Raw genomic sequence first — 23,159 nt, 5'->3', positions numbered from 1 at the left:
TCTCCCAAGCGCCAGGTGCCCTGCTAGGCTAGCAGTTCAAACCAGAGAGACGAGGAAATCATTGCTTGTAGTTAATTCTCAACTACGTAGACAAACGGCTATAAATATTTATGACGGGAAATTTCATTATTTAAAAATTCGGCTCTAAATTTCCAGCTAACTCCAGGAAGAATGCTTGCTGAACAGGTTGCAAATTAAGAACAATTATTTTTCTCTTCTGCATTTGAATAGAACTTACAGCTAAAGTCATTTAAAGGGGTTAACATCAACCTTAATTAAATATTAAAGTGTGCCTGTACCTGCTGCTATTGTTGCCCCTTCGAATAAGATATAACCTATTTTTGACAAGTTTTCATCTTTCTCTGTGGAAGACGCTACATGAAATCAAATCAGTGGCAAAGAGGAGAGTAATGAATAATCTATTTCATATTCCAACAGTACCCAGAGCTCGGAGTGGAAAAATATTCAGTCAGACGACGGCAAGAGGCTGCTAGGGTACCACATGACACAGCTAATGTTTAAATAATAATAATAATAAAAAGCGATAAACAAATCATTAGCCCTTAACAGTTGTTTAATGCAATTTGTTAATGAACGTAATGGTGGGGACTAATAATGAAAGAAAATAAAAACGTCTAAACAGGCGCCAAGTTGCTGGCGATGCGCAATTATTTCCTTGTCAAGTTTTTATGATTTAATGAGCCCCTCTGGGACTGACGGCTGTCAGTCAGTCGTGACTTTTTGACACCATTAGAACTTCAAATACAGCAGCAGGCAGGCTGTTTTCCTCGGATTTGAAATACTGAAATGATCTGACAGTTTTAAAGAAAAGATGTGCAAAAAAAAAAAAGGAGAAAGAGAAGGAGAGAAAGACAGTTGCTTTCTTTCTTTCCAACCCTCCCCCCCCCCCCCCCCTTCTTCTATGGGGTAGATAATCTCTGGATGCTGTTTGGTAATGAAAATCCAATCACTGAGGTCATTATCTGATGAGGTTTTTGGAACAGGCAGGCTTTTTTCCCCCTCTTTATTTCTTTACTTAATGATAACCCTCAATGGGCTTGCCCCGCATGGGACGGTCAGAGCTGCACAATTTTGTTCACCATTAATTTCAGCCTTTGAAGCTCAGGGCTCAGAAGCAGTAGCAAAGCAAACCCCCCACCAAGCTGGTTCCAAAATAAGACAATCCAGCCTGCCTTAAACAGAATAGCAAATGGCCTCCCAGCCCAGGCCTGGCGGCTGACGTCAGGCCCATCGCATATGCAGGCATTCGCCTTCAACACGGAACATTTAAAACTCTTTACAACTTAAGAGACTTTAATTAAATTGCTTTTGATTCCGGAGCAGGGTAGCATCCGCTTTACTTTATTCGGTCAGGGAAACTGTTTAGTCTGCATGAATTTTATATGGCCAGGGCCTCCTTCTCCTCTTCCTCCTCGGTGTTTCTTCGTCTTCACCCCCCACCCCACCTTCCCACTGAACCTCATTTTTTCAGCACAGGCTCTCAACTGGAGAACTGGTCCGCAAAGTCGACATAGGAAGTTCCCAGAGCCTTTCACAGATCTAGGACCTGCTTCGATTTGTGGGCTTTCTCCCTTCCCCAGTGGAGCAGGGGAGTGGGGAGAAAACCGTGTCTCCGGTCTCGAATTTCTCCTGCAGCAGCCGGAGGGCCAGGCGGGAATTGTCGGGACTTCAGACCAGCCTCCCACAGAGCGCTCACTACCCGGGTCTTGGGGGCCGCTCTCAAGGTGGGTTTGATGGGGCTGGTAGGCCAAGGGTCATCTGGTCAGATTCTCTCACTCTCAAGGTTGAACCGGGGCAAAATCTCAGGCAAGAGCTGATAAAGAGGTAGAACTGGAAAGGAAAAGCCATTGAGAGGCAAGCAGTGCCCCTGGCCCCCGCCCTCCACTTCATCTACTTCAACATGAACGCAAGGTGTTAGTGACATATCGAGGAGCCAGCGGGTTAGATGATCAGACCAACCTGGCTTGCTGGGTGGCCTTGGGAAGAGGCGTGAGGCGTATACAGCTGGATAACCGGTTACCCGCTTTAGCTGAGATCAACAGTTTCCAAAGAAGCCACCGGAGAGGTCGGTGTAATACTTCCCCACCATTAGTGTTTTGGAACGGGAAGGAGGTTGTTTGTTTGTTCCCCTGCTTTTTAATGGTTTCTTCAATGTGTTCAGCATGTACAAAATCCGTTATCGGAATAAAAGAACCTTGCTGAGATGGATCCCTTAAGCTGATAGGAAAATTAGCACTGCCTTCCCACTCCTTCACTGTCCTACTTCCCCCTGCCAAAATCCCATACGATCCCTGCAAAGTAAAGGCTGCAGCTTTATTTACACAATACTAAATGATTTATCTGGACACACGCAGGCCCTGGCCTGTTTTGCTAAGTACGATCTCTCCGGTGGATTTTGCCATTCTGCATTTCCTCTCTAAACCATAAAGGTTCTTCTCGGAGTTGGGGCAAAATATAAAATAAAGTGCCCCATCCAGGTGATCTCAATCTCTGGGCACAGGTGGTTAGCATTTTTTATGAAGAGAACAGGTCTGATTTTTCAAGGATTCAAAGCTTCCAATTACATTCAAAAAGATAGTACGGACCTTGTAAATGCCAATGAAGTCTTAAGAAAAACACATTTTGCTTTATGACTAGGGGGAAAATGACCTCAGCTTGGGCAACTTGAAGCCTGATCATAAATGAACTCATTTTGAACGCAATTCCCGGTTACCTCGGATAGAAAGAAACCAAAAACAATCACAAAGCATGTCAGAGGTTTGAATACACAGTGAATTCAGGAAGGCTGTGCTAACATTTTTTTGTAGAAAATCCAAGCCGTCCTTTGTAACACGCTGCAACCCCCCTATTCTTTTGAAGGAGGTTAGTGAACATTTTCCATAAAGTTTATTTCTAGTGAATCATCCTATAGGACTCTATGCCATATTTATAATCACATTTGAAATTTCACACTGACGGACTCATGTTCTTGCTCTTCCTGAAATATTCATGTTCTCTTTACATACTGGAATGGATGTGGAGGGAACCTTGTCAGACCTTTTGCATGTATGAGGGCTGCTTTTGGCAGTGCAGATATTAAAACCGAAAGGATACAGAGATGCTTACACAGGTCAGGGGAGAGGGGGTCACAATTAAATACCGTGCCAAGGCTTACTTTGCCAGCAAATTCTAGGGACTGTGGGATTTGGGGAAGGTAAGGAAATATTTCATGTAGCCAGTAAGCAAAGTTATGAAAAGTGGATCTTGGGCAGACTCAGCAAAAATATTCTTGGCTGTAAAAAAAAAAAAGAAAAGTATATATATATAAAAACAGAGAAAGTGCTAAGTCAATTTCCTGCACAAGTGACATTAAATATCCACCTTTACAATGAAAGCACTCAGGCAGGTAGACTATATTCATTATGCCTGGGTAGGAACAGGGCCGGTTTGCTGGAGTGGGTCACTGGCTGTGGCCTCTGTTTTTCTCTGCATTTTTATCCTTGGACATCACAGAAGGGCAATTTGGAGACAAGAGATGTGTGACAAACAGCACAGCCCATCAGATGCCCCACGACTGACTCATCGTGCCCTATCCCAAACCATGACCCCTGACACGTCCACGGGGCAAGGAAGAAAGTCACCAAAGCTATTTTGGTTCGTAGATGAAATTACCGAAAGGCAAATAAACATTCACCTTCTCCTACAAAAAACAAATCTGGGTGAAGACAAACCTAGAAAAGGAAACCGACCCACACGCAAGCAGGAATAGAAAATATTTTTACACTCTGCGCTTCAGCCGAACAGTGGTGAAAAGAGGGAGGGTCGTTCAGGGCCTGTCGGCGCAAAAGAATGATTCATGTGACCATTTTGTCTTAATTACTCAGAACAAGCCGTTGTTGCTGTTTATCAGGGAAGAGCAGATCCATCAGCGTCTTCTGACAGAAAAAGTGATCGCCATCAGGATGGTGACAACCAGGATGATGGCCAAGATGACGACCAGGATGCGGTTCTGGATGATTCTAGGAAAGAGCAAAGGAAAAAAAAAAAAAATCACAGATAAATGAAGGACTTTCTGACCAAGACCAGCCAAGACCAAGTTGGCTAATCAAACGACGGTTTCGCAGGTGGGGGTAGGGAGCCCCGTGTGGGGCTTGAGTGTGAACGCGCGTGAGTACCCACGTGCATGTGTGTGTGCACGAGCTTTTTGGGCCTACAAACGACGCACGAGGAAATGAACGACTCCGCGGTGACTGTCACGCGGCACTCAGAGAAATGCTAAAGCGAATCAAATGGCTTTCCAGGCTCAGGGTACCATGCGGTAATCTTTAAGCGATCAAGGGCCCCACGCGAGCTTCTCTTTTTAATTTAAAATGTGAGACAAGCCTCATTTTTTTTGCAGTGTTTCCCGTTAAAGTAAAAGACTCCAAGGAAACATATGTCAGTGAGGTACTTACCTGTACAAAAATACCTGGGGAAAAGTAAAAGAGAGATTTAGGAAGAAAAGGACAGGATTAAGAAGCAAGTGTCAAACTCGAAGCTCAGGCTGTGAAACCGTCATCTGTCACTGGGGCTCACTGCTCAGTTATGCCAGGAGGAAACGTTACATTTGCTCCGTAACAAAAAAAAAAAAAAAAAGATGGAAATGAGAATTACAGAGTACCCGAGCGCCTCATGTGCTTTGCTTGGTGGGCCCTCACCTCTGGGGATTCCAGGGGCCCAAATATAAGCCAATGTGAATGACGGGGAACTGGCAGGTCAGGAGGAGACCCAGAGTAGAGACACGTGCTCCAAGATGCTTGCAGAGAGTTTCCAATGAAGTTGCCTCACAGCGTGTTAGCTCAGTCTGAGAAAAGGGGTTGAGCCACAGAATGCTTTGTTGAGACTGTCAAAGGGGACCCAGGTCAAGTGGCCTGACACACACACATCCCCCCCCACCCCGCCTCCTACAGGACCCACCACAGCAATAGAGCGGCTGGCGGTAGAGGCAGCCATCCCTGTGCCTAACACCCCACAGCAAATCCCATCGGCCTGTTCCTGCAAATATCAAGCAGAAAAAGGTCTGCTGTCTTAGTCTCATGGAGACCCTGCCCTCCTATTTTTGTATCTCTGTGAAGAAACCTTTGGAGGGTGTTGGCAGGCTTTTCTAGCTTCCGGATGAGTTTCTTTCTCATCGGAAGGAAGGAAGACATCCTTGTGGCTTCAGTTGGATTTCTCCTCGCCCACCCCCTCCTTCTCCAAACCTAAATGGATGGATGGAGAGACGGTCACATCAGACAAGCCCCCTCCCCCGTGGGCCCCTGGAAGGACTAGCATCCTTGCCTCCTGACAGGTTACAAAATGATCACATTTGCTGACACGTCTTCCGCAAAACTGCTTTAGTGCCTGTGTCCACTTTCCTCGAAGGAGATGAATGGTCTGCTCGGTCCTCATTTATCACGGAAGGCTCAGCTAAGATCTGTCTCGTTTATTTCTTCCCTTGCCCACTAGAAAGGCTGCGCCCTGACATTAATTCTTCTGCCATGACAGCTAATTCAGACTTAACAGGCCATATTTACTCAGGAGGCAGGAAGATTCTCTGTCCCCCAAATAAATAAATAGAAACAGGACTTCACGCCTTGTTAAAGTGAGGCTAATTATGAACACTGATCGGTGCTACTTGCTGGCTTGATTTAAAACCCAAATTGATTTTTTTCCCCCTCTTCTCTGGAAGGGGGCAGAAGTCTTCAGAGCAGTCTCTACACATCCCGTTGGCCCAAGTCACTGTCACAATCTCTATTTACCACAGTCATCTGCGTCAGACTTGCAGAGGAAATCAGCAAAATTGAAACTCAGCAGTGAAACAGATTAAAAGCATGAAAACTCTTTAAAAGTCTGCCTTAAGTAATATACGGTAGTGTATCTCTCGGTTGACAACCATTTTATTTGTGGGTTGAGGGCCCCAAGGCATCCATGATGCTAATTTATAAAGGATTAACCGCGGGTGTTACTTGTTTAATCTGAAGCATGGTTAGCAAAATGAATACACAGGAATCCCTGAATCCTCAGCTCTTCCCTGGCTTCCCTCATCTCAAGGCCAACAGGGGTGTGATTCCCCCACAATCATTCTTCACAGCTTATATGTTTAATTCACTCAGCACATAACCGATCCCAGGAGAGCCTGACCTCTCTGCTGGGGTCACAGACATTCAGAAAGACCGAACTGTCCACTCACTCCTTGGTGTGTCCAGAGCCCGGAGCCCTCTCCTCTACAGCCCCAGCACACACAGGACAGTTGCTGGCACACCGCACTCAAAAGAGACCCACCCGAAGGATGATCATCAAAGAACGCAGCTCCTGTAATTGTAATGGGTCCATTCAAAGGTGAACGGAGGAGAAACCTGCGCAAACTCAATTTGCAGGAAAAACGCAGGGAGTCCGCACAGAAAAGGCTGAAGTTACAAGTTGAAGCAAACCCCCCAAAGAGGCAACTTCATGCCATATGCCTTCTCCGAGCGCTGCTGGGTCTTCTCCCTGAAGCTAAGAGAAGGAACGGTCCTCGCGGAACGGAGGCGGGCGGTGGAGGATGTGTGCAGGAGAGAGCACTTGCTTTCAAACCAAGGGCTGGCAGATCTTTAGGACAAAGCGTGTAGAAGGGGGGTGGGGGAAGAGTTGGAGCAGACAAGAGTTGGAAGTAAGCTTGACTCAGGCTAGCAACCCAGCTTTGGACCTCAAAGGTGTTATAGGTTGATATGGTGCCTCTAAGGACCAGAAAAGGGAGCTGCTGGGGCCCGTGAATGGATAGGAACCAGCCAGCCCGGAGCAGGGGAAACAAAGGCTGGCATTGGCGGGCCCCATCTGTGAGGAAGCCTGGAGTACAGTCACAGCCAGGGGCGGCTGGCAGGTATTGCTGTAGGCAAAGCAGAAAGGAACAGGGAGTTTGCAGAGAATGAGAAAAACAAGCCGGGAGAGGGGTTCCCAGCTAGTGAGCCAGGGAAGGAACTTTGGGGAAGCCCGAAGTAACTTCTTTCTAACTTTGGGCAACCGGGGGCTTTACGTTCAGCTAGGTCTGCAGCAAGCTGTCTTAATCTCCCTTTTGAAAATGCAAAGTGTGTTTACCCAGTAAATAATTTAAGAAAGAATATACACTTGAAAGAAGACATCCATTGAAACAGCCAGGCTAAATTGCCTCCGGGCAAAAACTTGTGCATTTGCATGCTGCATTCTATTAAGTGAGCACACTGTGGCTTTAAAAGAACGCAGAGCCAAATTAAAAGGAATGTGGGCCCGAAACATCAAGGATTCTCCAAGTTTACATTATGAATCACAGTGCTGTTGATACAAGATGAATTAACCATTTACTTTGAGGCTGAACTCACAAAGTACTATTGAAAATACTGATCCCCGTGTGGAACCCTGGGAGCGGCTAATCTTTCCATTGCCAGTCTCCTCCCCTTCTGGAAACAAGCTCCTGCGTGTGGCAGCGGGATCGAGGGGACTGGGTAGAGAGGGGGCAGGCGGGCGTGGCACGTGGTGCGGTTCTCTCTCCCGCTTGAGAAGCCCGGAAATTCCAGTCGCAGGAGGCGTCACCCTATTCTCTACTTCTAGGCACAGACGGCTCTCACCTGTCCCTTGAAGTTAGGTGCGGCCACGTGACTTGCGTTAAGTCAACGAAATGTGAGCAGAAGTGTTGGCTGTCAGTCCCATGCCAGGGGATGGCATCTGACTTGCAGTGTTTGACTCTCTGCTGGCTCTTCCCTTGCCGTTCTGATTCAGGAGGCTGTATGTTTCAGGAGTGGAGTTACAGGACGGCGGGCACTGCTCCTGCCTGGATCCCCGACTCATCACATGGAACACCACCGCCCAGGAGACTCCCCTGGACTCACAGCAGAGTTGTCTTAAGGCGATGAAAAATGGCTTAATGAGATGGGATGCACCCACGTGACTTAGGCCATTCCAACCGAGTGAGTCCCAGGAGCCTGGCTTCGAATGCTGCGTCACCTGGATCATATGGGGTGTGGATGTTAGGCCTGGATCTGCTGCAGCCGTTTTGTTTCCACAAGGGGAGCCATCCCGAGAAGCTGACCCGCGGAGGATAGCGCAGTAGAAAGAATGGCAGAGAAATGGAACCCTGGTCCTGAAAACACGGTGAAACCCTGTATCAAACGACCCTTCCTCTGGACTTTGAGTTAGATGAGAAAAAAGTTAACTTAATTTCTCCAGTTAGTTTGAGTTAGGTCTCCTGTTATTTGAGACCTAAAGGCATCGTTAGGTTGATTCACCCAGATTCCAAAACCAAGTCCTTGATCTACAGCGTGTCGTTCCCACTGCTTCCATGAAGAATTTCCTGACCGTGACCTTGTCTGACTCTTGTACTTCCCTGTGCATCCCTTATCACACAGTTTTATGATTTTCTGTTTCTGCACGGGTTTCTCCAATAAAAAGTAGACTCTAGGATCTGACTCTCCTTTGTCTTTTGTATTCCTAGTGTCTCAAACAGAGGTTGGCACAGACATTCTCAAAAATGTGCTTGCTGAATGCATGAAGGAGAGGCTCTACCTACAAGGGCTCCTCTGAAGGTTTATGTTGTGTGCTTCCTGGTTTCTAAGGGCTGCGCGTAGATGAGCACAGCTTTAGGAGTTAGCTATTAGCCACCCTCCCATTAAGGATGCCAGCAGTGTCCAAACTCTTTTGCAAGCCTGCATTCATTAGCTGAAGAGTGCCCGACACTCCATAGGTTCAGTGCCCCGTCCTGCACAGGCTTTCCTGCCTGGCCAATGGGCCTGAATAATGATGCCCCACCTCTGGGGTCTGACAGAACAGGAACAATGGGCAGAACGATTAGCAATCATGAGAGCATGGGGTAAACTGTGCCGAGGAGTCTGCACCTGTGTCTCTCTGGGAAGTTCTCAAAAACACGGGCCAAGGGAAAGGCTCTCTAAGTTCGATATCAAATTCAACGTTAGCATTCACCAGAAAGAAATGCAAACAGGAATAGGGGATATGGTTCCTTGTCATCAGCCTGTAACATTAACTTGAATTTGAAGCATCATTTTCAAAGCTGGGCACACGGTTGCATCTGAGCTAGAGCTGTATGGTTGTTCTGCCCCCTGATACGTGGCCATCCAGGGTCTTCGGTATTCTGCATCTTTGGGAAGTATCCTCAGCCTCACCCCTAGAGTTCAGGTAGGGTTGACCCCAATTCTCTGATTCCACAGGTAGACATATGACCCAGGCAGGCCCAGGTAATCACAGCTCTCTATTCCTTGCACAAGTATTTGTTCAGGAACTGGCACATCGCCGGAGCCAGATAGAGACCTCTGGGGATTTTTTTTTTTTTTTTTCTGGAAAGTCAAGAAAAAGGTACTCTCTTTACTGGGATTGATTGTAGGGACAATGGAAGCCTAGAACAGCCAGAGGCCATTCTTATCACCCTGCAGGATGGCAACCTGCCTGAAAGATGCCAAGATGGAGGAACACAGTGTCCAGAGATGAGGAAAAGAGATTGATTCCTAAAAGCATTATTTGGACCCTTGGATCCTGCTGCGTGCAGGAAGAGTCACACTGAAACTTCCCAGTCACAGGGGTCAAACAATTTCCTTTGGATTTCAGCAAGTTTGGTTGAGACTTCTCTCACTTCAACCATACTGATTTTACTGAGGTGCAGAGTCCCTCTCCACCCCACCCCATTCATGTCCACCCAGAACCTCAGAAGGTGACCTCAGTTGGAAATAGGGTCTTTGCAGATGCAATCTGTTAAGGATCTTGAGATAAAATTAGGGTGGTGTAGGGTGGGCCCTAGATCCAGTGACTGGTGTTTTTATAGGAAGACAGGACACAGAAAGACACAGGGAATAAGGCCATGTGAGAGGTTGGTAGCAGAGACTGAAGAGATTTGGCTATAAGCCAAGGAATGCCTGGGGCCACAGAATCTGGAAGAGGTAAGGAAGGATTCTTCTCTAGAGCCCTCAGAAGGAACATGGCCCTGCTGACTCCCTGACTTCAGACGTCAAGCCCCTAGAACTGTGACAATAAATTGCTGTCGTTTTAAGCCACTCAGTTTGTGATACTTCATTATGGCAACCCCAGGACACAGATACATGGGAGTTTTGGATCCAGAACAGGATATGGACCTGGCCATCTTGGCTTGGCCTTTCTGAGGACTGGTCTCCATGTCTCCACCCACGTTTCCAAGGCTGCATCACATATTCACTTTGGGACTGTACAAAGTCTTCCTCTAAGGGCAGGAGAGTCCCAGCCTGGTTCCTTGGAAATTTTGACCCGAGCTGTGGGGCCCCTAATCTTTAGGAGCTGTTGTTTCTTTCATCTCAGAATGAGAATTTCCATTCATGAACAGAGCGGGCAGCTGCCCAAAGCCACACGGGATGGGGGACCTGAGAGGACTTGTCTCATAAGACTCCTGCCTCTGGGATAAGGCATTTAAAACAGGAGGAGAACCAGGGCACCTGGGTGGCTCAGTCGGTCGAACATCTGACTCTCGATTTCGGCGCAGGTCGTGATCCCAGGGTGGTGGAATCAAGTCCCATGGCAGGCTCTACCCTGAGTGTGGAGCCTGCCTGAGAGTCTTTCCCTCGCTCCCTCTGCCCCTCTCCCCTGCTCGTGCATGCGCGTGCACGCTCTCTCTCTCTCTCAAATAAAAATAAATAAGTAATTAATTAAAAAAAATTAAAACAAAAATAAGAGGAAAACCAGATGTCATCTCTGGGCCAACTTACTAAGCCATCGCCCACCATTCATCGTCCACACTTCCTGACCTAAGACGAGGAGAAGTGGGTTATCCGGCAGCCCTGAGGGAACAGGGCACAGGAGGGATACATTTTGATAGGTGGAGAAAGGAGCACACTCCAGCGAGGAACCCAGGAGACAGGGACGGGTGCCTGAGCCCTGGCACACCTAGGTTAGGTCCTGAGTGAGGACCAGAGTATCTTACCCCCACTTCCAAATTTCTACTTAGTTCAACAGGGATCAGCAACTGTCTTCTTGTAAAGGGACGAGGGAGCAAATGTATTAGTTTACAAAGGACCACACACTGGGGGCTTCAACAACAGAAATTTCTCGGTCTCACAGTTCTGGAGGCTAGAAGCTAGAGACGGAGGTATTGGCAGGTTGGCTCCTCCAAAGGCGGAGGGAGAATCTGTTCCACGCCTCTCCCCTGCTGCTGGTGGTGCGCTGACAATATTTGGGGTGCCTGTGTCACCCTGATCTCCGTCTTGGTGATGGCCCTCTCCCTGTGCGTGTATCTGTGCCCGAGTTTCTTCTTTTTATAAGGACGCTATTCTTACCGCATTAGGGGAGCACCCTGCCGTAGTATGCCTCATCTTAACCAGTAACGTCAGCCTATTTCCCAATAAGGTCACGTCCCACGGTCCTGGGGTTAGGGCTTCGACACATGAACTTGGGGGGCCAGAGGGTTAGAGGAGAACACATTTCAACTCACGACACTAATATTCAGGCTTTGTGGACCATGTGGTCTCTGTTGCAAGTGCTAGCTTTGCCCTTTGTGGCGCGAAGGCGGCCCTAGACAACGTAAGCGGGCAAGGGTAGCTGTGTTCAAAGAAAACTTCCTTTTAGGAAATGGGAGTTTGAATTTCATATACTTTCCATATGTCAAAAAAATTATTTTGATTTTTTCAATCATTTAAAAACATAAAGGGGGGGCTCAGTCCCGGGTGGCTCAGTCGGTTGAGGGTCCGCCTTCAGCTCAAGTCAGGATCTCGTGGTTCCTGAGTTTGAGCCCCACATGGGGCTCTGTGCTGTCAGCCTGTCAGCACAGAGCCCGCTTCGGATCCTCCGTCCCCCTCTCTCTGCCCCTCTCCCGCTTGCGCTCTCCCAAAAATAAATATTAAAAAAAAGAAACAACGTAAAGTGATTTTGGTCCTGTGGGCCATACAAAACCAGGCAGTGGGGCTAGCTGCAGTTTGCTCGCTCCTGGTCTAACAGCTAAAAGCTACGGAAGGCTGGTCCTTTTCTGCTGGAGAACAGGGTGGTCCTCGGGCCACGCGCAGACAGGTATGGCCGGTTTGGCCAAGTCCTTCCGAAGAAAAAAGGTAACACGAGAGTCCCAGCCCTGTGGGAGCTCAGGGTGTCACGATGAGCAATCAATCACAGAAACCTGACAACAAAGGCCATCATTAGAGCAATGCCAGCGCAGGCCAATTTGTTGTGTGGATTTGCCTGGGGTGGGTTTCAGCTCCTTCCCAAGCAACTTCGGCTCCCCCAACCACAGGGAGAACGGGGATTAGTTCATTAAAGATGGTAAGGCACTTTGGAAGGTAAAAGCCCTTTACATGCGGGCGGTCGGCAAATAATTCTGTGAGAGAGGATGCCATTTCAGGAAAGGTGAGAGGCGGGAAGAAAGTTGTCTAGAGGTCGGAGAAGTTGCCTGGGAAACTTCCAGAGGCTGGTTGGGAAGGTGGAGGAAGGCAGCAGTCCAGGAAGCCGCCGCCTCCTCAAGCTCGCCAAGCTTCTTGTTCCCACAGGCTGGCGTCTATCTGGGCCTCACAGCGACACTCTCCCCAGCAGGGCTTCCTTCTCTCTGAGGTGGCCGCATGGACATCAAAGGCGGGAGGAGGGGGTCCCGTTGGCTGGCTCGGGGATGCCTTCCCAGCCTGGGAAGGCAGCCAGCAAGTACCTGTCAGAGCTCACTGATAAGACCGACGGGTTTTGATCAGTAATCTGCGGTTACGTTGTGCTCTGTTGCCAAATGTGGACATCAAATTTCAGTTTGGGCACCACGGCCACCGCCATTCTCAAATATGGACTCCACCATGGCGAGGGGCCTGGAGGGTGGCTTTGCTGGTGACTGGGCTTTCAGATAGAATCAAAGTGCTTAGAAAAAACTTGAAAGGAATGAAATAATGATGCTCTAGAAACGCATGATATACTTAAACCCTCACAGGTTTGCAGACTGCTAGAGCTGGCGGAGGTCTCCACACCCTGGGCAGGACTCTTGGTTACAGAGGTGAGGACCCTGTGGCCCTGACAGGCGAAGGGACGTGTCCAAGGTCAACCATTTGGGGGACAGTTGGGCCTTCAGACCCCCCAGACCCATTCTTGTTTCACAGTAATGCTCAGGCTCATCCGAGCGGCCAGGGCCACCGTGGCGATGGCACGCGATGGCACTTCACAAACACGCTGCTTCTGAGGGGGCCCGTTCGACAAAATCAAGGAACACAACCTGGTGCATGCGTGACGGAAGACATGGCTCCCCAACTCCAGACTGAAGCTGAAGCCATAAACAAAGAGTAACATGGAAGGCTCCTTCTCTCCGAAGATGAGATTACACAACTTAAAGGACCTCCCGTTTCTTTGATATTGTGTCCTGTCCACCGTTTCCATGTTCAAGTTCAAATGCCCTTCCTTTTACGGCGTGATGGTGATAGTAGATGGTAGGTTTTTGCCTCGATGACCCTATTGGGACATCGGAAATACACTCTCTCCTTGGAAGTTAGTCTCTCTTACTAGGCAAAATAAAAAGTGGACAATCCTCTGTCCTCTCCAAAAATAAAAAATAAAAAAAATAAGTCCCAATCAGAGAACCATGAAAGTTTTCGAATCTCGGAGCTAGAAAATCCGACCCGGCTGGACTTTCTGGGGATTCTTCCTCAGGCCTTGGCGGGGTGGTGTCCCTGGTGATGGGGGCGATGCCTCATCAAGGACTGAGCACAGACATAGCCACATCACACCTGCAGCTCGTACTCACTGGGCATTTACTCTGGGCCAGGTGCCGTTCTGGCCTCTTCTACACTTTGTTGAGCCTTCACAACAATCCTGTGACGTGGAGACTATTCTCATCCCCACTTTCGCCAAGGCCTCAAATCACCCCTCTAATCTTATCTTCCACCCCTGCAGGACACCCCAATACTATGGTGGTTATTGATATAATCGGTTTGTCTTACGTCTTCTACCAGACTCTTCTTGGTTGTTTGAAGGGCAAGTCGTTGAAGTCTTCATCTTTTTTTTTTAATCTTTTTTAATGTTTATTTATTCTTGAGAGAGAGACAGAGCGTGAGCAGGGGAGGGGCAGAGAGAGGGAGACACAGAATCCGAAACAGGCTCCAGGCTCTGAGCTGTCAGTACAGAGCCCGACGCAGGGCTCGAACCCACAAACCGTGAGATCATGACCTGAGCCAAAGTCAGATGCCCAAATGACTGAGCCACCCAGGCACCCCTGAAATCTTCATCTTTATGTGCTTCTCCATAGACAGAATAATGGGGTATGCTAGTTAATTTTGTTGAAAGTACAGAATGCTAATTAACCAAAGTCAACTCTTTTCTTAGTGCCCAGTGTAAATGCACAGTAAATGATTAAGATGATATTCATTTAAAAAAAAATTTTTTTTAAATTTTTTAACGTTTATTTATTTTTGAGACAGAGACAGAGCATGAATGGGGCAGGGTCAGAGAGAGACGGAGACACAGAATCTGAAACAGGCTCCAGTCTCTGAGCTGTCAGAATAGAGCCCAATGTGGGACTCGAACTCACAGACCGTGAGATCATGACCTGAGCTGAAGTCGGACGCTTAACTGGCTGAGCCACCCAGGCGCCACCCCAAAAAATTTTTTTAATGTTTATTTATTTCTGAGACAGAGAGAGACAGAACATGAGTGGGGAAGGGGCAGAGAGAGAGGGAGACACAGATTCCAAAGCAGGCTCCAGGCTCTGAGCTGTCAGCACAGAGCCCGATGTGGGGCTGGAACTCACAAAACGTGAGATCATGACCTGAGCCAAAGTCGGTTGCTCAACCGACTGAGCCACCCAGGCACCCCTAGATGAGGTTCATTTTTATTCAGTAGCATATTTCGTCAGTTTTCTTCAGTTATGGGCACACTGGCCATTGTCCTCTCTGCCTCTCTCTTCTAGGTAAATGCATGATCACCTGATCCCTCCTTGAATTCGGGGGAAAAGGGGAATGGCAATTGTCCTCTCACAACTGCCCGTCCCCCAGTGACCTCGAACAGCATGATTTTTTATTATGTCTACATCACCTACCCTACAGATGAGGGAATATACTCTAGGAAGATGCCCGATCTGCAGAAGATTTAATTTAATGCATCTGTTGGAATAGAGTGCCTGACAGAAAAAAGCAGGTGAGAGAATTAGCTAGACGCACTGTGTGATCTTGGGAAAGGTCTAAAAGTCTCTTTTCATCCGTGAAATGTAATAAAGGAATCTCTCCCAAGCATTCTCGGCACAGGGTGTGGGCAGCACACGGGACTGTGTTCTAGACACTCTTAAAAAGGCAGGGTGTCCTTTTGTGGTCTTGGATGTCTATTGCATGTGTGATGTCATTTAATGTTACAATGATCCTGACTTATGACAACCCAGATTTGGTGGCTCAGGCCTACCCAGGGAGAAGCCAAAGCCCACTTCAGGTGTAGCCGTGGTCAAGTTCTCAGCACAAGGCAGCCAACACGATGACAGGCCAGGATGACCCCTTTCCCAGCTCCCAGTTTAGGTGCTTCTCCCCCATGCCCCACCCCCTCCTGCTGGGTGCCCTGAGGTTCCCCACTCCCACTGGGTCCTGCCCCTGTATTGTGAGCAGCCTCACTGCCCTGCTCAGCTGGCCACCTGCCGTTCCTCCTGGCTGGGGGGCCCCCCACCCTTCCATCCTCCAGAGAAGCCATTTGGACAGAAGCTGATCGGCTCCTTTCATTTCTGGAGCCAAACCGCCCGGATTCGAACCCGGGATCTGCCACACACCAGCTGTGCAAGTTGCTTCATTATTTCTCGGAGGTTAAGTCCTTTTGCCACGTTTGCGTGAGAAGGTGAAAATGTTCTTATTTTATGGTGTGATGGTGATAGTAGATGGCAGTGTTCTTCCCAGTGTCCCTGCCTGGACATTGGGAATGTACTCTCTCTCTGGAAACTACTCTCTCCTGGCAGCACAGAACGTGGACAATCCTCCTTTGGTCCTCTACTGAAAAAGAGAAACAAAAGCACCAACGCAAGGAATCTGGAAGCTCCAAAGAACCACTGCTTCGGTTTCCTCATTAGAAAAAAAAATGGAACGGGGGTGCCTGGGTGATTTCAGCTCAGGTCAAGATCCCAGGGTCATGGGTTTGAGCCCTGCTTAAGATTCTTTCTCTTTCTCTCTCCCTCTGCCCCTCTCCCCCACTCGTGCTCTCTCTCTCTCAAATAAATAAATAAATAAATGGCCAATAATAGCAGTACCTCAACAAATTACATTAATAAATAAGTTAATTCCACATGAAGGTCTTAGGTCAGTGCTTGGTAATAGTAACTGCTCAGTATGTAAGTGTAAGAATTATTATTATTCTACTCTATTAGGACTCACAGATTTCCCCACGATGTGCCCTGCACCTCTTTCCTGTTTGGCTGCTCCCCCTCCAGTAGACAGCTCCCCCCCCCCCCCCCCCCCCCCCCAGGTGCCTTGGCCTGGAAAGCCTGCAGATTTCTCTCCAATTCCTGCAGGGTGCATCCTGCTGCTGACCCTGATTAGCTTGCCTCCGTGGGTCCAGGCTTGAGCCACGCTCCCGGTAGCCCCATCTTCAGCAGCTACTAAGTTACCCAGGAAGGTGGAGGCTGCCTCTTCCGGCTCTGTTATAGTTTCCCTGGGGACACCCCCTGACAGCCGAGATGCCTCTTTGGAAACATGGCTGGTTGAGATTGCATTGGTGGAGACGCAGCTGCCTCGGCTTTTGTGATGAGCTCTAACATTATTTCTCTGCAAGATATGATGTTAGATACTTATCTCCTAATTGTGATGGATTTACACCTTTTTTTCTTTCTGGATGTCAGGAGGAAGGAACATTTTGGCAGTGGTTTATCAACTACCTGTATCTCTGTCAACTCTTGAGGGATGTGGTTACAATTTCTAGATTATGACTTTTCTGTCTTGTCCACATTTGGCTCTGTGGCAAGCTGAATGATATCTGAATCATATCCCCATGGTGCCGGTTCTGAGGCTGCTTCTCCTCAGTCCTTTTCCCGTTCCTTTATTGCTTTTCTCTGCAGCACAGAGAGGCTGCTGCCTGCTGCCATGCCACTCTGTGTCGACTGGCTTCCCGCCGCATTCAGCCAATGGGAGGCACTGGGAGGACACAGGGGGCGGGAGGCAGAGAGAAGCCAGGGTATTCTTCCCTTTCTTTCTCCGCCTTCTCTGCAGCTCCGTTTCTACTGTGGCTCCTGGCAGGCCTCTATATTTCCAGCTTCCATCAGGTGACCCCAGTCTTGGGCTCCGGGCACCCTGCTCTGCCCCTGGTCCCTCCATTCCATTCCATTCCATTTCATTCCATTCCATTCCATTCCATTCCATTCCATTCCATTCCATTCCATTCCATTCCATTCCACCTCCTGCTGGTGCTAATCCCTGGGCTACTCCGTTTTCCTGGCCGGAGAGCACATGATGCCCCCAGAGAGGCATGCACTGTGTGCTCAAACTTATGACATGTCCTTCATAATCTTTTCCCTTACACTGATTTTTACATACCCCAGAGCAGCATTAATCATTTTAGAGCAGGGAAACTCCAGGTTAAGAAGGCCTCCTCTGAAGGCTTATTAACCATCAGCAGGATGGTTGACTCATAGCTCTTTGTGGGGGAGGAGGCTGGGGTGGGGTGATGATCAGATCGCAGGATCTCCAGGTCTGTGCCAGGTGAAGCCACGTCACCTGCTGGCCTGACAACACGTGTTATTCTAACTGAGGAAGGGGCCGAGGGATATCCAGTCCAAGGGCATCAGGAGTGGGGACTGGGAGAACCCGGAGTGCCTGACCGTTTTCTAGACTGGCGGGGCGGGGGGAGGTGGGGGGCGTGCTGCTCCTGCTTGCCACGGGGCTCAAAGTGGGCTTCGCACAGCTGGATCTTCTGATTTGCCAACAGAAGCCAGAAATTGTGTTCTTTCTGTGAAACCTCCAAGTTTTAAACATTGGCAACCAAGTAAAAGTTTTCCAAAGCACTGAGTGGCCAAACAAAGCACATCTGTCTGTGGGGCAGAGCGGGCCTGTGGGTGTTCAGTCTGTGACCTCTGGCTGGTTATTAAGGAACAAATGAAAAAGAAGGGGGTGGGTGAGTGAGAGCATCTTGCCCTACTACTGTACTGGGGATTCCCTTGGAGGCCCTCCTGACCCTGCAGAAGTGTGAAGTTCAACCTCGAGAGAAGCATCAATAACCAGGGTCTACACTGAGTGTATCCAGCTTAGCCCATAACCGATTCCTAACTACCGGGTCGAAGGCCAGCGAGAGGTCAACAGAAGCCACAAACCAGCTTGTGTGTGCCTTGCGGACCTCTCGCAGGGTGATGAAAAGCACAGGCAGAGGTCGGCCGGACCCCACATCTGCAGCCCCCTTGACCTTCACAGCCTGCAGAATGCACGGAAGAGCCCAGCTGGTGATTCTCATGGAGGATGGTGTACATCTTACATGCAACATCCTATAAGCCAGTAGGCCTGGGATGGGAAACCAAGCGGTTTCTATTGGAGGGTAAGTGGCAAAGAGGGACTTGCAGTCTACCGAGTGATCTTGTGAAAAACAAGTAAATGTGCCTCAGTTTCCCCATCTCTAAAACAGTGGTAAATATATGTGACCCAAGCACTCCTGATGCTGAGGACTATGCCTTTGGACTTGATAAAAAGATAGAACATAAATTGCTGAGGAGTGGCCTTCGAACATATTCTGAGGTTCTTTATTTAGCTGCAACGCAGAGGAAAACCAACCCTTACTTAGGAGGGATCTTTAAAAGAACTGAGCCAAAATCAGCCTGAATGTTACAAAGGGGGAGCCACTTTTTTTCCCTGTCATCCTTTGGAGGGACTGCCCTCAAGCTCCTTGGCCTTAATTTTCAAAAGTGGGTGGTGGAATCCACCCTTTAACTGGCTACCAGACAACACGAAGGCACCTAATTACCAATATAAGGCGGTGCCACCCAGGTCCTTGCCAGAGGGAACAACCTCAAATTTCCCTGCCGAACCTCTGTCAGAAGTTCAGCGGAGAGATACGGGGTTGATCGAGGAGCTTCATGGAGGGGGTCCATCTCTCCTGGAGACACTAGGGTCTCTCTCTGGAGCAGCAGAGCCCCCGGGAGGGTGGCCATCTGGATGGTGGTGTTTAGGTTCGCACATGCGCTCTCACCTGTTTCTTGGCGCGATGCCGCTGGCATGCACAGAGGAACAGTAAGAAACAGCCCTGTGGAGCTCATATTTCCTGTAAGGATGCTCTTGAACATGTTGTTTATTACCCTGCACAGCGTGTGTCCCTGCAATGAGGTCCCATGGGAAGGTGTTCTTTCTCGTCGGGGTAGGGGAAAGAGCCATGTTTTTATCTTATGGATATTGACTCATGTAACTGAAACCATCTTCCTCTTCAACTTGGCTGCCAGAATGCCTAGAGATAGATTTGTGGCCCACCTCTCACAAATGTATAGGCTGTTCCAAGTCTGTGTGCTAACTAACCTCACTCCGGGCTTCATTTTATATAGAGAAAATCTATTGTATATATTTAGGTAATTTGCTATAAATCCTTTTGGGACCAAGACAGGTTTACACACAGGCACCGAAGAACTAAGGCAACGAAAGGAATTCACATCCTCGTGGGTTGGCTACTTTAATGACTCTGGCTTGATTTTTCCTCTTAGCCCCAAACAATTCTATACCATGTGATACTTGGAAGGCGAGTTCGCACGTTTACGAAAACAATAGGATTTTTCCATTTTTCCCTTGAATCTCCTTTCGTGGCGAGCACGGGGAGATTTCCAGAACAAACCAACTTGGGACTGGGGGCCCCTGGGTTTCTCCTTAGCCAAGTGCAGTGGATCGCGGGTCCCTTTTGTTCTGGGATTTACTTCAATTGTCTTAACAACATGGACCTCTTTTGTGAAACCCGAAGGCGTTCCCAGCGAATGTTGGCTGCAAACACACGAGCCGAAATGTTACCACGGTCACGGCTCTTCCTTGAACAATCTAAAGCATATTTCTCTCTGTATATATTTGGTTTTTCAGATGCTTTCAAGCCCAGAAAACAATCATAGCTGAGGCCATTTCTGAGATGGCAACTAAAGGAACCTACTCGGAGACAGATAAAAATAATGAGAATCTTTCTGTCAGGAAAGATTTAGAAAATATCACTGGCATTATTAAAATTTAATTTTTTACTCGGCTTTTTGGTTCCCCTTTCCGGTGATAACGAGCAGGACTGCACACCTCCGCCTTGCTGGTACTTGTTTTGTGCAATAAATTCAGCCTTCCAGTCTGAAGACATTTCAGACAACAGTTTTGACTGCTATAGGCTTATTTTTTACCCTGTGCTCTGCTTTGAGTCTTCTTATAAAAACCAGTTCATGAGATAATTTTCCACAAGGCCAGTGGAACTAATAAAAATCAATTTTGCCCAACTGGTTCAGAGAAATCTTGGGAATAGCTAAGGCAGAGCTGGAAAAAAAAAAAAAAAGAAAAAAAAAAAAGAATCAATGTATTCACTAATGGTTTACTTGATAGAGAACTATCAAATTAGCTGACAGGAGATGCTTGGCTGTAGGGATTCTCCTTTCGGCCTGAACAGAACACCTTTTAAGAGTCTAGGAGAAGCTTTTCTTCCCAGTGGTTGAAGATACTCGAGAGCAGTAATTCTGAGCTGCCCATGCCTTGGGTGACAACATGGCTGACTTCAGGCCTGACAGATGGTAACCTCAGTTGCGGCCTTGTCAGACCCTCTTTTTATGCAGACAAACTGGTCTTATGAACAGGTGGGCTGAGTTTTACACAATTTTCTCCCAGGCTACAGGATCAGCGGGCTAGGGACCGAGTGCATTCGGATACATCGGGTTCTTGAGACAACCTCATTGTACCTCCGCCATGACCCCCGCGTTTGGCTTCTTGCCAATGGAAGTAGGCTTCCAAAGGGGGCACCTCTTTTATATTCTGGAAATGAGCAGCGTGGGGTGGCATGCAGAACACTTTCTCTGAAACACATGCCTTAACTACCTCCTATATTTCATTAGTTTGTGATACTAGTTGATATGGCCAAAGACAAATGGCAAGCCTTTGTGCAGGGGGGAAAAAAAGACTGGAAGGAAACGTAGCTAAGCGTTACCAGTGTTTGTATGTGGGTGGTAGGTGTTTTTCTATCTTTAGGTAATTGTACATTTTCTCCAACTGTTGATTATTATGTATATAATTATTATTTAAAATACCACTCACCTAAGAATTGAGTAAATTGAAAAAGGAAACATAATTTATTCACAATGTAACAAGAGAGGGAATGTGTGAGAAAAAGAAAAATAATGGTAAAGTTTATTTTTCATCTTTTTTTGTGCCTTATGGTATTTTAAGTACTTTACACAAATTCTTTTAAATCTCATAGGAGATCTATGACAAAGGTGTCAATGTTGTTTTCTAGAGGAGGAAACTGAGGCTTAGGGAGGTTAATTAAAAATTTTTTTAAAAATGTTTTTATTATTTATTTTTGAGACAGAGAGAGACAGAGCGTGAGCAGGGGAGAGGCAGAGAGAGAGGGAGACACAGAATCTGAAGCAGGCTCCAGGCTCTGAGCTGTCAGCACAGAGCCCGACGTGGGGCTTGAACTCACGGACCGTGAGATCATGACCTGAGCTGAAGCCGGATGCTTAACGGACTGAGCCACACACCCAGCCGCCAAAAAAAAAAAAAATTTTTTTTAATGTTTATTTATCATTGAGAGACAGAGAGAGACAGAGCGTGAGCAGGGGAGAGGCAGAGAGAGAGGGAGACACAGAATCTGAAGCAGGCTCCAGGCCCCGAGCGGTCAGCACAGAGCCCGACGCGGGGCTTGAACTCACAAACCGCAAGATCATGAAATGTGCTGAAGTCAGACCCTTAACCGACTGAGCCACCCGGGCGCCCCTTTAGGGAAGTTAATTTGCCCACGATCACACAGCAAGTCAGTGGCAAAGTTGGTATTTAATATCAGGTCTGATTTCAAAGACCATGTACCATGCATGGTGTGAGGAACAATCTCTGGCATTATGTTGCATCTACATTCTGGCTCATTTTGCATTTATGAATAAAATCAGGGATAACAACATCTGTTCTTTTTTTCCCCTACCTTATAGGTTCTTGTGATGTTCAAATTAGATCATGCATGTAAAAACAAAAAATGCAAAGTTTTGCTCAAAGGAATATGGTGATATGATAATATTTCATGTAACACCAGTGAATTGAGACTGGCCACAAATGTTATTCGGATACTGATAATTCTCAAAGAAAAAGTACGCTGGGGCGCCTGGGTGGCTCAGTCGGTTAAGCATCTGACTTCGGCTCAGGTCACGATCTCACAGCTCGTGGGTTCCAGCCCCGCATTGGGCTCTGTGCGGACAGCTCGGAGCCTGGGGCCTGCTTTGGATTCTGTGTCTGCCTCTCTCTCTCTCTGGCCCTCCCCCTGCTCATGCTCTCTCTCTCTCTCTCTCCCTCTCAAAAATAAATAAACAAAAAACAGAAAAAAAAAATAGTAGAATACAATTAATACTAAAACTACATTGAACAAATTTGTTCTTGATGATTCAGAAGGTGTCAGAGGATCTTGAACTATTGTACTCAGCATAAAGACCACCAATTTTCTTGCCCATAATATATTAGCTAAAAAGCAAAGGTTGTAAGTAGTGTGTATACTATGACCCCGATTTTGCAAAAAGAAAAATACACACATAAGCTTAAAGTAATGATTGCGGCTAAGTGTTGGGATCACGGAGATTAAAAAAAAAAAAATATCTCACATTTTCCAAATTAGTTTCCGTAACGAATTATGCACTTATTTTTACAATCAGACTCAGTCCCTGCATACATACACAAAAACATCACCTTCTTCCTTGGATACGATTGCAAAATAAATTCTGAGCTTTGTGGTTGTTTGAATTCTGGTGAAATAAAAGTTTCTTTGGAACGCATTTCAAATCTTAAAATGAGGAGGGTAGACACCTCGTTTTCTTTACCCAAGTCGGGCTCGGTTCTCTTGAGGGTTTCTGCCACATGCAACTTGACTGCGAATCATCAGAGGTCAAGAAACAAGAGACAACACAGTGCACTCCGAGAACAAGAAAACCTGCCGGGGACTGCCATGATGTTGACAGGACAGGAGCGCCTGGTCTGATTTCTAGAATGACCTGATCATCTGCATGGTGCTCTGAAGGGGACCCGGGCCTCTGGTCTAAGACACAAGCAGCAGCTTAGCAG

General features: G+C 47.6%; 1 protein-coding gene across 5 annotated transcripts in view; it reads right to left on the bottom strand.

Moving 5' to 3' along the window:
- The window catches only part of VTI1A (vesicle transport through interaction with t-SNAREs 1A), a 356,388-nt gene that overhangs the window by 7,893 nt on the left and 325,336 nt on the right, over positions 1-23,159 (bottom strand). For 2 of the 5 annotated variants that reach the window (XM_015539823.2, XM_007087172.3), the window contains one exon: positions 900-4,019. The exons of 1 other annotated variant lie outside the window; for it this stretch is intronic. In XM_015539823.2, the coding sequence (XP_015395309.1) occupies positions 3,926-4,019 (94 nt within the window). In that variant the 3' untranslated portion in view covers positions 900-3,925. Of the gene's footprint in view, positions 1-899; positions 4,020-23,159 lie in introns of those variants that run through there. 2 more of the 5 variants (XM_007087174.3, XM_015539827.2) reach the window with 1 other exon arrangement.

The sequence above is a fragment of the Panthera tigris genome, chromosome D2 (genome assembly GCF_018350195.1).
Source record: "Panthera tigris isolate Pti1 chromosome D2, P.tigris_Pti1_mat1.1, whole genome shotgun sequence".
In the NCBI taxonomy this organism is placed as follows: Eukaryota; Metazoa; Chordata; class Mammalia; order Carnivora; family Felidae; genus Panthera; species Panthera tigris.
This window is presented reverse-complemented; position numbering and strand designations above follow the sequence as displayed.